At 40.2% G+C, this 13,403-nt stretch overlaps 1 protein-coding gene across 1 annotated transcript; it reads right to left on the bottom strand.

Moving 5' to 3' along the window:
• Positions 1-341: 341 nt before the first annotated feature.
• On the bottom strand, positions 342-12,887 carry tdrd6 (tudor domain containing 6). The gene is given in 12 exon segments (XM_034161895.1): positions 342-594; positions 953-1,007; positions 2,012-2,046; positions 3,146-3,248; positions 3,337-3,401; positions 3,507-3,558; positions 4,064-4,134; positions 4,443-4,500; positions 4,600-4,658; positions 5,926-5,980; positions 6,065-6,123; positions 7,337-12,887. Coding segments are annotated over 12 exon segments (6,249 nt in total). The 3' UTR covers positions 342-508.
• Between the last annotated feature and the right edge of the window lie 516 nt (positions 12,888-13,403).

Raw genomic sequence — 13,403 nt, 5'->3', positions numbered from 1 at the left:
TACCCACAGATGTCAGTTGGGACCCATTTGGAGTAAAATTTTACCGTAAGTCCCCAATGTGTCATGTAACACTGACAGACTGTTAGTTACAGTGGCCACTTATCTGGAATGTTAATAAATAAATCTTCACACCAAATACAAAAATGTCCTTGTATAAAAAAAAATAATGATCGATCCAGTCACATTAATGATATCCCCTGAAACTTCAATCAGCATTTTTATTTATTTTTTTAATCTTTAAACTTTTTAAGCACTTTATGGAACATGTATATACTGGGCCAGCACTCAAAAACAAAATGACAAAAGTTTTCCACAAATACTGTTGAACAAAACCTTTTTTAAAGGTTATATAATTAAACAGGAACAAAAATCTTAAAGTCTTAACAAGGGACTTTTCACTTAGCCCAGTAAATCTGGAACAGCACCAACCACTCGAGTAAAAACAAAGAAAAACTGAACATATTTCAAAAGTAAAAGAATAGGTAGCTGATAAACTGTGTGCAGCGTCTTATTCCTCCGGCTGCCGCTGAAGAACCTCAGCACAACTATCCATAATGAGCAGACAGAGGTGGGTCGCATTTGACAAGTGAGCCGCTAAAACACAAAGAGAAACAGTCCATCATTATCCCGCTTACGGAAAAGTGACGACACAAAGAACAAGAAAATATTAGCCACGATGTGCTCAAGAGTAGGCTATGTTTGAGGGAATGCCATGATGCATTCAAGTGCAAAAACATGTCTCCTGATCAACGGACATTTCAACCAAATGTCCATAAATACTGACTCAGCGGGTTACGTAACAGATAAAATGTGATTCTCTCCTGCTTCCCCATTTGACATATCAACAAACATGAGTTTACGGCCACATGGACAAGTTTCAGTCAGCTGTAGGAAGTTCTAATCTCTTCTTTATCAGACTGTGTATTATCACTGAATATCCTGTCCCATTTACCAAGACTGTCATCAGCAGGCAGCATCTGTTCCACGCATACGCCATCATTAAGTTCCTGTAAGAGCCAAGTAGAGATGAAAATAAATATGAAGAAAAAGACAGCAGCATTAAGGACAGTGTTTCCCCTATAGTAGCACAGGCCTGGCGGGCCACCAGGCCAACAAAACCCCCCCACCAGGAAGAATACCGCCAACAAAATACTACCAAATTTACAGTAATTTGGATGTCAATCATTTCAGAACTTCCACAGCGCTCTGATTCTGGGTTTCCTCCTCATGCAGTTTTCTGTGGAGTAACTTATTTAAGTGATTAGACGCCTCGGTAAGTGGCTTATTTTTGGATGACTGGAGGTCAGCTGATAGCAGCACAACATTAAAAACTCCTACTGCTGTCTGCATCAATTAAAATTAGTAGACCTTTCAAAAGAAGGCGTCAGAATCTGTCTGACATAACCCTCCTTGATTTTTTTTCTTTTTTTTTTTGGCTTGCTGCAGAATGTGTAAACTGTGACCCAGAGATCTGTCAATGACGACTGGGAACAGTCTGGCTCATTACGTTTTGTTTATACCTGAGTATATTGTTGAATATAATGCAGCTGCCAGTGTGAGAGACCAGTTTACTGTGATTTTCAACAACTTCCTTTGCTGATTTCCAGTCGTGGTTTTTCTCTTGGTTTGCAGCAGTGCTGGGAGTGTCATCGGCAGCACTGACCTGTGAAGGAACAGTGCTGAGTCTTTACGTCATGTCATGCTAGCACTAATTAGTCGGGCTCATATGCCGCTTCTACTGTGGATTTATTTTCTATTGTTTCACTGCAGAAGTAACTGATAGGATTAAGGGAACAACTACAATATGCAACATGGAGCAATTTGCCTTTGTGTCACATTATTTTTACTCAGTATTTTTTTTGTGTGTGATGGTAAGTGAAAAACCTTGACTTGAATGAATACCACCTGTCACATTGTATTTTTGCACACATGCATGCACAGAAGACTTTGACGATAAGTAGCAAACTAATAAATCATTAAAATGTGTTTTCTCCCAAAAAAGCACACTCACCTTACTGACCAATGTTTCGGCAGTTTGTCGCTTATCTGTAAAAAATAATGAGAAAGATCATCATAATGGAGTCAGTCAATGGGTGGGTTTTCTCTAAATCCATAAAATAAATAAAAACACCACCCAAATAAATAAATAACTCAAGTACCGTGCTCTCGTACAGACGAAACGTCTGCCAACACTCGTTTCAAGTTTGAGAAATTTTCATCTTGGGGAAAAAAAAATTCAAGGTCCAAGTCCTGTTATAAGTGACTTTTCATAAGCTAAAATATAATACAAAATATAGATCAAGGGGCTTTTGAATGTTAAAATCAAATATCTGCTAAATCCACAGTACGGATTAGATGTGGATCAAACTTAGTCTATTCATTGAGAATGTCAGTTTGCACTTCATTGTCACAAGAGAGTGATTGAGGCACTTTTGATTAAGAAATAATACAAAATGTACACCAAATGGACTTTTCAATATTAAATTCAAATGTCCACAAAATCCATAATCCAGATCAAATTTTGTCAGGTGACTGAGTGCCAGTCTGCACCTCACTTTCAAATATGTGACTGATTGGGGCACTTTTGATTAAGAAATAATGCAAAATATACATTAAATGGGGTTTTCAATGTTAAATTTAAATGGCCACAATCTGTAATATGGATCAGATCCGGATCAAACTTCAGTTGACAAAGGATATGAGCCTACATAATACTGTCAAATTTGCGCTTTTTTGGCAGAGTTACAAATTTTGGAAAATTCTTTCATTGTCAAAAGATAGTGATTCTTCCTGAATATGACCTTGACAATTTAATCAGTTTTTGCCTATTAGGATATGAAAACTGTCAAAAAAACAAAACACAAACAAACAAACATGTTAAGAAAATTTGTGGGCTCCAGGCTGCCGAAAACAATCTCCGCCCAACTTTGTTAGAAGTGAAAAAAATAAAAAATAAAAATATTGTCTTAATTTAGTTCTTCAGGTTCTGAATGAAAGAGGTAAGGACCACTGAATGTTCCATAATTTCAGCATTTGAAATGGTCTTTAAATAAAATCAAGAGAGGGACAGCTCACGTTGTTGACTGCAGGGTCCTGGTGGACACTAGGGGCCACTGTTGCTTTAATTACAGAAAAGAAAACAAACCTGAAATAAGCTCAGCAGAGACAGAATCCAAGGATGACTGCCACAAATCAGAAGCTTCATCCTCACAGAGAGTGGAGGTTTCCTCTTCACTCACACTGTTGCTCTATTCAAAGAAACAAAAAACAATAATTACATGGCAAACATTGTTTATGCTCCGTGAGCTTCCAAACAGCCTCGACAAAACTCGTTACCTCATTATGACTGGCAGCAAATGACAGGTCCTCCTCAATTTTCATTTTGTGTTCAGAGAGAGATTCTGTGAAAATTTTGACAATTACAGCAGCATAACTGGATATCTCAGTATTCTGAGCACACAAGAGCAAAGAAGCAAATAATCACCATAAGCAATGAAATGACTCACCAAACTTTCCCAGATGAATTACATTAAAGGGAAGCAGTGAGTCATTTGGCACCTACAAAAAAAAAAGTTTTATTCTCCATTTTAATTTGAGTAAAATAAAATAGGCAAGCAATATGACAAAACTCAGATACTGGTTACAAAATTAAGGTCAAGAATCAACCAAATATTTAACTAAGACGACAATGTCCAACGTGGCCCCGTTCCCTTTTTTCTTTTGTTCACCATGACAACTGACAAACTGTCTGCAGGGTTTTATTCTACATTTACAATGAACTTTTTTGTTTAATTAAACATAAATTTAACTGTGTGCAGTTCACACAACATTTACTTTTGTTCCCTGCTGCTGCAGACAGATTACATGTATCATCCTTCAAAGGAAAGAATTTGGGCACCTGTATTATACATGACACTTTATAAACACACAAACATTTTTCCAGATTCATTCAAATGCATTTTCAAGTGACAGAAAAATTCACCTGTGTATACTGAACTGCACATGCACAATAAAACCTAAAAACACTCAAATAAGATAACATGCAAAAAGCTGTGCTCGTTACCAGTTCCTCTGCTTTCATTCTGAGAGATTCATCTGTTGTATTGGTGACATCATCACGCTGCGGAATCAGACCTGCGACAAAAATGTCAAAACACAAATAACCGCTTCCAGCCGTGATTAGACATTTTCACAGATATATGGCTAAAAGAATTATTACAATAGTTCGCTGTCAGTCAACATCGGCTCCATAATCATCGTAAAACCGACAATCGCGTGAAATATGCTTTTTTTTTGGGTGAGTGTGTGTACGTGGCCACTTACATTAACACTGATGTCAGACACACATCGCTTACAAATGTTAATTTCAGTGATGACATCTTATGAAAAATAAAACATTCCTCAGGACTTAATATGGTCAAACAAATGAAGCTGACACTCACAGGCTTCAGCGTCCGTACGGCAGGCGGCCCCGCCATAGTCATCACCGCCATCAGCAACCTAGTCCACATGAGCGCAAATAAATAAATTAAAATGGTACATAAATAGTCAAAGTGTTAAATTCAAAAGGCGTCTCACTGTTTCAGTTCATTCTGTTACCTTGTTCTGTGTGGAGATCCGCTCGGTGACTCCTGTGTCATCTTCATGTGTCAGCTTTGCTAACAAAAATGACAAGTGCTTAAAATAATGTTTAAAAAGCACCTGTACAATCCAATACAACAAGCAAGATCTGAAAGCCAATGCAGATACAACTACAGCAACCTTTGCCAACACTAGGTGTCCAATTCCACAAATTTTTACCCTTGGAAAAAAATTAAGATTAAAGTCTTGTTAGAAGTGGGTTTTCATAAGATAAAATACAGATCAAAAGGGCTTTTCAATGTTAAAATCAAATATCTGTTAAATTTGCAATACTTATCAGATGTGGATCAAACTTAGTCTACTCATTGAGGGTGCCAGTTTGTACCTCATTCTCACAAATGAGAGTGATTGAGGTACTTTTAAGATATAATGCGAAATGGACACCAAATGGGCTTTTCAATATTAAATTTGAATGTCCACAAAATTCCCAATCAGAATCAGATCAAACTTTGTCGGGTGATGGTGAGTGACTGTCTGCACCTCACTTTCAAACATAAGTGTGACTGGGGCACGTTTGATTAAGATATAATGCAAAATAAAACATAAAATGGGGTTTTCAATGTTAAATTTAAATGGCCACAAAATTTGTAATCTGGATCAAACTGTCAGTCGATGAAGGATACCATCCTACAAAACTCAAATATGAAAGAAATTCCATCTTTATTTTGACAGTTATAAATTTTTGAAAACTGGCAAAGTGGTTAGTGAAGGTTCCTGGTTCCATGTAATATGGAGTTGCATCAGGAAGGGCATCCGGCATAAAACTTCAACATGTAGATCCACGTCGGATTTGTTGTGGTGACCCCAACTGCAAACAAGGGAGGAGCCGAAGGGGCTTAGTTATGTTCAACGTTAAATGATAGGGACTTTTCTTGACCTCTGACCTTGAAAATTTAATCAGTTTTTGCCCATCAGGATACGAGTCCTCTGTAAAAATTTCCTAACGACATATGAAAAATTGTGGGTTATAGGCTGTTCACAAAAAACAGAACCTCCGCCCGACTTCATTGGCAGAGGTAAAAACTATACGAGCACTTTAGCAGTTTTTCCACAAATGTGATAAGTCAGAATATAAACAGACAAATTACTGCAGGACCATTTGTAGATTGAAATTATGCTTTTAAATTTTATTTTCTTTGGGTGTGAGAAGCAGGTCTGCTCTGGGACTATACACTCATGCCATGTGTGCTGCAGCATCCATCATACTAAATAGAAATGCAGTGTCTGTGTGAGGTACCGTGGCCAATCTTTTAAGGTTGACATGAAGATGCTGACGGGCGATACCTGTGCTGACATCTGTGAAACGCGCCTCTTCAGCATCCTCTTCAAACACAGCCCTCTAAAAACAACAGAGGACATCACTTGTCAAACCACAGCATTTTACAGTTATAAGTTAAAAGTCACATTAAGTGAATTAATTTACCGTATCTGCAGAAGGAAATGTGTCACTGTGCTGCTCACTGGCTGCTCCATCCAGCTCAGCTACAACAGACATAGATGAAATAAAATACAAACAATGATGGCATTAATATAAATGAGTGGTTTCATGCATGAGGCAGACCACATTTCTGAGCTGAAAACAAGCCTTTTGTCTACATTTGCATGTTTTATGCAGATTTGCTGAACTATAGTGGTCGTTGTTGGCATATAAAAGTCTGTAAGTCATAGTAACTCACCAAGTAACTCCTGTGCAGGAGTAACACTGGGTGGCTGTATTGATTCCACCTGTAAAGAAAGAAAAACATTTGAATTAAAAAAAAAAAAAAAAAATTTTAGGACCCCAGATTTTAGTGACCCCAGAATCACCCTTAAGGGGTGTGTTTCAGTAAAGTTCAAGGTCATTGGGGTCAACAGTCAAATTTACTGGTTACAAAAGTTGAATATTCATTTTTAGAGAAATCTGTTGAGGTACATGTTGTGTATAATATGGCTCTATTGGATATTTAGTCCATAATAACAATTTTCAGCGTAACTCAGTTGTCTGATCCAGATCAATGTTTTCTGAGTGACCAACGGCTACAGAGGAAACCTTTTAGGAAAGAGGCCAGGTCTTATTTATTTTACACACACACTATTTTATATGTGTGTGTGTGTGTGTATGCATTAGACCATGGGCCCAACAAACAGGCACAAAGCACTACAAATGTCAAACTATTTACCACCGATGTCTGACTGGAAACTGAAATATCTGTCGCAGTGTCAGGCCTGTCCTCACAGTCCTTATTTGGTTCTTGAAATGGAAAGAAGAAGAAAAAAAACATTATTTCACACTGCACTGACAAGAAAACAAAAGCCAACTGTTCTGTGTTAAAACTTGCAAATAAAAAAGTGCAACAGTGGAACAGTGATTCCTGTTTGTATGCAAATGTGCTACACATCACCATTTAAATCACTTTTCCTCATGCACACATTTTACCGCTAGTAACACTAGCATTCCTATGCATGCAGCAAGACTGAATCATTGATTATTAGCATACAACAATTAAAAACAGAGAAAATAGACAATATACACAATTCAACATGGGTTCAGCACATACTAAACCTTAAATGTCCACACAGACTACTTTTTTCTCCTCTAAATTATTAAACATTACAGCACTGATGCTGATTAATTGATTATTAAGATCCACAAGCCTGTTTTTTGGGGGGGACCAATGTATCATTATTTTAAAAACAAAAGCCAAACTAATCTGACCTGAGTGACTTGTGATGTCATCGTTGCCTCCAGAATTGTGGGTCCTGATGTCTTCAAACATCTCCACCTCACTTGGTGCAATCTCATACTTGTCCTCATGTACGTCATCTTCAAGTGCTGGATCATCTGCAGGAGTCGACTCTGGAGCACCTGCGATGATCGAGCACGTTTGCGGAATTTCTTTACCAAGTGGAGTCACATTCTCTCTGTCATTTTCCTTCACTGGCAAAGACTTTAGGTCATCTGGCTTAGTGCCCATCACTGATATGCATTCATCAGTTTCCAGGTACTCGTCACAACTCAAGCACAAAACGCCTGGATCCTGTTCCTCATCAGGCTGAGACAGCATGATGTTAATGTCACCATTACATGGCTGAACGTGATGATCTACACCTTCTTCTGGAATCTCTGTGCAAGACTCGCAACGACCAAAATCACCAGAGTCGTCACCATGCATCTCCTCAGCTGTGTGACCCTCATCAATCTTATCAGTGAAAACTTCTTTACTTTGGTCTTCATCATCTTCAGCTGCAGAGACCTTTGACTCATCTGTTGGTTGACGCTCACCCAGCACAGCGTTCAACTCAGGTATTCCACTTGAGGGGGACAGTTCATCCGTATCAAGATGGTTTTCTGATGTAGAGGTTTTCCACCAGTGTTTAAGCGACTCATTCATCACTTCACCTTCACATTCCAGTCGCACAGAGTGTTTCATCTTTCCTCCCGCCATCGATACTCTACACACCATAAGGTGAAACAGTCTGTCTGTTAAAGCAGACAGCTCATCAACTGCCGCATTATCCCAAAATCCATCAGAGGAACCAAAGCCTTCCAGCTCACATAAAAATGCTTGTGGTGGAGTTTCCACCAGTTCAGGAGACATTTCCCTCACATCTTCTAGTTTGACTTCAGATTTGTTCCCGTAGTCCACAAAGAGAACAGACAGATTATCTTCACCTTTGTCAATGACCTCTGCACGATACCACAGCTCATCTTCTGCATAACGAGCAATGCATGGACTGCCAGGGGACAACACGTTTATATCCACTTTTCTGTGATCTGCTGTATTACCAACTTCTGACACAATGATCTCAAGTGCATTACTGTCAGCAGACTGACACCAAAAGGTTAGACCATCATCCACAGCCACAATGTAAACTTCTAACTCTTGTCCTTCTGGAAATTCCTGTTCCTGGTAGCACAGAAGTGTGGGCTCTGGGATATGTTTGTTGTCAGACTTCTGGAAACCCTCGTCTTCTGAAAAAGCTAGAGACACAGCAGGTACTTTACATGTGATATTCACATCTTTGTCCTGAAGACTGACTTCCCACTGAGAACCTGACTTCCCCACAAACCGGCATTTCAACACCGTTTCTGCATTTTCACCAATGTCTCTCTTGAATGCTGACACAATTTCTGGATCAAGAACAACTTTCCTTTCAAGAGCTGCAGTGTCACGGAGCTTACAATGTGTGCTGTACCTGGGAATGTGCAGGAAGGCCTCTTGGAGTTCACAAATCTTGGAAAGTGGTATTACTGTTGTATTCCCATAATCAATAAACTCAACACGAGCCGTGGAGCTTCCCTGGATTTCTCTCACAACAGCACGATACCATGAGAAGTCATCTGGAAATTCTGCTTGTACCAGGTCACCCGGTTGCACATCTTCACTGACCGGCTTTTGGGTTGACTGTGAATCGTTGAGTTTTTCCACAAGAGACACTATTTCGGCCTCTTCTCTTACAAACTGCACATAGAAACTCAGCGGGCTGTCGCAGTGCGAAACAAATACGTCCACTTCCATTCCCGGTGTTATGCACTTTTCAGGCAGGTCTGCAACCTTAGATCGTGTTTCAACGCTGGCTTCTGATGTCACAAATGTGTCTGTCTGAGAATCTGGATCAGTGACATTTGAATTCATGAGCTGATTTGAGCCTGTGGAGTTGTACCGTTTTGTCTGTTTGCTATGGGCGTCTGCTGATTTAGGATGACCTTCCATTTTGTGGGCCGTTCCTGACCTTCGCTGTGGAGGTCTGTACAGCTCCAGTGCAGATTTTACATGCTGACCAGTTTTAAAGTTACAGCTCATCGTGTCCCTTTGTTTCGGAACAGCTTTCGGAACCCTTTGTACGTTATTTGCAGATGCCTCAGATGCTTTCCTACCCTTGCAGACCACCACTTCTTCATTGTGCACCTCAATCTGAAACATCTTGTTAATCTTTGAATTGATCTGTTCCTTTCCCTGGTACAACTCTACCACCAGCTTGCCATCAGGTTCTCTAGCGACCACTAATGCTCGAAATTTACACTCTGTGACGCTCGTCTCAAACCAGCTATTGACTTCAGAAGGGACGTCGGCAGGGACATCAGAGAGACAACAAACAATGGCTTGTGAAGGAACAGAAATTATGTCAATGGCTTCCTTGGGAATTGGAAGCAAGTCCGTCATGTTCACCTCGACAGTGTCCCCATAATCCACAAAGTGAACCAGGATTGCAGGCTTTCTGGATATGATCTGTCCCCTGTACCACTGATCATCAGAGTACTTTGCAAAGCACAATGATTCAACTTCTGGTGGACTGACATTCTTGAGCTGATTGCACAAATTGTTCACCTTCTTGTTTAGATCTTCCATCACATTAGCATTTCTTGAGAGCTGGCAATAAAACTGACCAACACTCTTCACATATGTCACAGTGACCTGTTCATCTGTTCCGGTTTTCACACCGTGTGCGGAGTAGTAGTACGTGTCAAGTTGGAAAGGCTGCTGTGAGGCTTTCTTGGGAGACACGCATTTGTTAAGTTTGGCCATAATGCTGCCGATGTTCTCAAAAGGAGTCTCGAGGTCCACCAGGTTGAAGATAACCTGCTGAGTGTACAGAATAGCATAGATGGTGCACTTCAGAATACCATGGTCAGAAGCAGCGCTATTCACAAAGTCATTAAACTTTGTGATTGCTTCTGGACTCCAATCATTTTTGGCAGATGATTTGTCTAGAGGGTTCAACAGACTGCATCGGAAAGCTTGACCTTTTAGAGTCATGAACTCTGGATGGATCCTCCTCAGGTCATGAATGGAGACCGTCTCTGTGTGGCCATAGTCAACAAATCGTACATCTACATGAGACTTTTCATGATTCTTAATTATGAGACCTCTGTACCACATACCATTCGTGGGGAAGCGGGCGATACATGCATTTTCCACAAAAGGCTCAAACTGACTATCTGCATAATGGGCCTGGATGTCACGTATAAGCAATTTCAGATTCCATGCATTTTGTACCAGCTGGCACCAGAAATCATTTGGACTTTCAATGAAAGAGACGTTAACATCAAGGACACTTCCGATGGGAAACAATGGCTCCTCAAACATAGTTTTAACCTCAGAATTGTTGACCCCAGCAGTGTTTTGAGGCTGAAAAGATGCCTCATTTTTCCTGCAAAAGTCAAGTGTGGTATCTGGATTTTGCACAGCAGAGGTTGTAGCTGGTTCCATCCACATTTTGGTTTCAAGCCATCTCTGGGTGTCATCGCATTCAGCAAAGCCCAAACTACACATCAGCTCACCAATGTCTCTTTCCCCAAGTGGTTCAGCATCTGTCAGTTTCACATCGTAACAGTCATGTTTTCCCATCACATGCACATTTAGGACTTTATCTGTGACTGCTTCAGTGAAACGCTGAGTGGCGCTGTGACTCCAATCTCCATCTTTTGGCCTAATGTTTGCCAGTTTACATTTTACTGAAAGCCAAGGCTGCAACTTGAACTCAACAGGAAGAGTCCTGATGTCACTCCTGCCAACCACTTCAGTGTTTCCATAATCAACAAAAAACACTTTGAGTTGCGTCTCACCAACTTCACAGACAGTTACCCTGTAGAATTCTCCATCTTTTGCCTTGGCGGCACAGTACAAACCAACAGCTGGACTCATCACCCTATACTGACTCAAAGAGTCTCTGTACAGGTGAAACATACCATCCATCAGTTTGTCCAAAACATTTGTATTCTTCTCAATCTGGATCCAAAACTCTGATGGGTTCAACACATGTTGAACAACTGCCACATATGAAGTATTAACCGTGAGGACGTCAACCTGTAGGAGTTCTAGTTTTTCTTTGTCATTAGCCTGTCCATATGTTAGTATGCGTCTTTCTTGTGCAGCTGCATGCTGGTGGCTGTATGCAGAACTACGAAAGGCTAAATCTTCAAGCGATTTTCCATGCTCCAGCAAACAGTCCACATTAGAAACAAACAAGTTGTTAATGTTTACATTTTGATCCCCATAGAGTGAGATGTAGTGGACACCTTCAGACTGGCTTTGGTACTCAAACTTGGCAATCAATGTTTTGTGCAAAATAAGGGTCTTGAGATAGTCTATCAGAATTCGGTTCCATCCTACCCCTCTGTCAATGATTCCATGCAAGGAGCAGTTGTAAGTCACAACAGGCATCCTGAAGAATTCTGCAGCCAGAGGTTTTACATGATCCACTTGAACAAGATGTTTTGTTCCATAATCAACATTCAGTACTTCAACCAGTTTTTTGGGAGGGAGAACCTGCTGTATGACAGAGCGGTACCATTGACCATCACTTCCTCTTGCAGCACATGGAAATCCGATCACAGTATGACCTACAGTGGAATTGGTCAGTTTGTCCTCATAGCACTGTGTCATATGCTCGGAAAGCTTCTTGAGCTCTGGTGAAAAAACCTTCAACTGGCAAAAAATCCTCTGTGGATTTATGACTTCTGTGATTATGACCGTCTCCAAGGTTTCCGTAGATAGTTCTGGATGCAGGAAAAGCTGTTGCTTGTGAATCTTATCATCTGCATCCACAGTGTTATTTTTTGAATAGTTCTGCAGAGTGTCTGGGAACACGGTGACTGATCCACCTGACTGCAGTAACTTTTGCACAAATGTGTGGAACCTGTCCACGGACACAAATTTGGCTAATCCCATCTCACACATTTGTTTAGCTATGCAAGGGATGTGTAGGAAAATCGTTCTTTGAGTGACCAACACATCTTGCACATAAGCCATTGCTGATTTTCCGGAGAGACGCCTCATGAACTCGAGAGCAACTGGAGACCACCTGTTCTCAGGTGAGAGTGGCAGCACATTGGCTAACACACAGTATTCCACTTCAGGTGGCAAGAAAAAGTGCTCCTTCTTACCCAACGCCAGCATGTTTGTGGTCGTGGAGTACGAAAGCCCTCTGTCGATCAGGAACACATTGCATTCTGTGCCATTTCTTGAAACTATGCGGGACCTGTACCAAGTATCATTAATCTGAACCAAGCACTCGTCACCAGGATTTCCTTCAAACCTATCAAATGGTTTTTTGGGCGACTGAATATCTTTGGCCAGCTGTTGATGGGCCTCTTTCCTGTTCTCACTAAAATGGCCCCAAAACTCCACAAGGTCACACAATGGATGCACATGGACCCTGGTTATGTGAACTGTTACATATGATCCTGGTTTAGGGAGTCCAGAGATCTCAGACATTTTGGCAGTTTCATTCATTCCAGTTTTCCGTTATTTGCCACTTCTCATTTAAATAGCTTGCTCGTGTTGCCACGGCACCACATCTGGAAAATACAGAAGTAAACAATCAATATCAATAAGTAAAGACACACTAATAAAACCAATGACATACATACATATATATATAGACACACACACACACACATATATACATATATATATATATATATATATATATATATATATATATATGAGTGACTGAGGCACTTTTGTTTAAGATATAATGCAAAATATACACCAATTTTTTGGGGGGTTTTCAATATTACATTCAAAATGTCCACAAAATCCACAATCCAGTCACATCTGGATCAAACTGTATCGGGTGATAGTGAGTGCCAGTCTGCACCTCACTTTCAAATATGAGAGTGACTGGGGCTTGATTAAGATATAATGTAAAATATACATTAAATGGAGTTTTCAATGTTAAATTTAAATGGCCACAAAATCTGTAATCCGGATTAGAGCCGGATCAAACTTTGTCAGTCGATAAAGAATACCATCCTACATAATTCTCTCAAATATGAA

Source organism: Thalassophryne amazonica, chromosome 21 (assembly GCF_902500255.1).
Source record: "Thalassophryne amazonica chromosome 21, fThaAma1.1, whole genome shotgun sequence".
NCBI classification, from domain to species: domain Eukaryota; kingdom Metazoa; phylum Chordata; class Actinopteri; order Batrachoidiformes; family Batrachoididae; genus Thalassophryne; species Thalassophryne amazonica.
The sequence above is the reverse complement of the archived record's forward strand: the minus strand, read 5'-3'. Positions and strand labels throughout refer to the sequence as shown.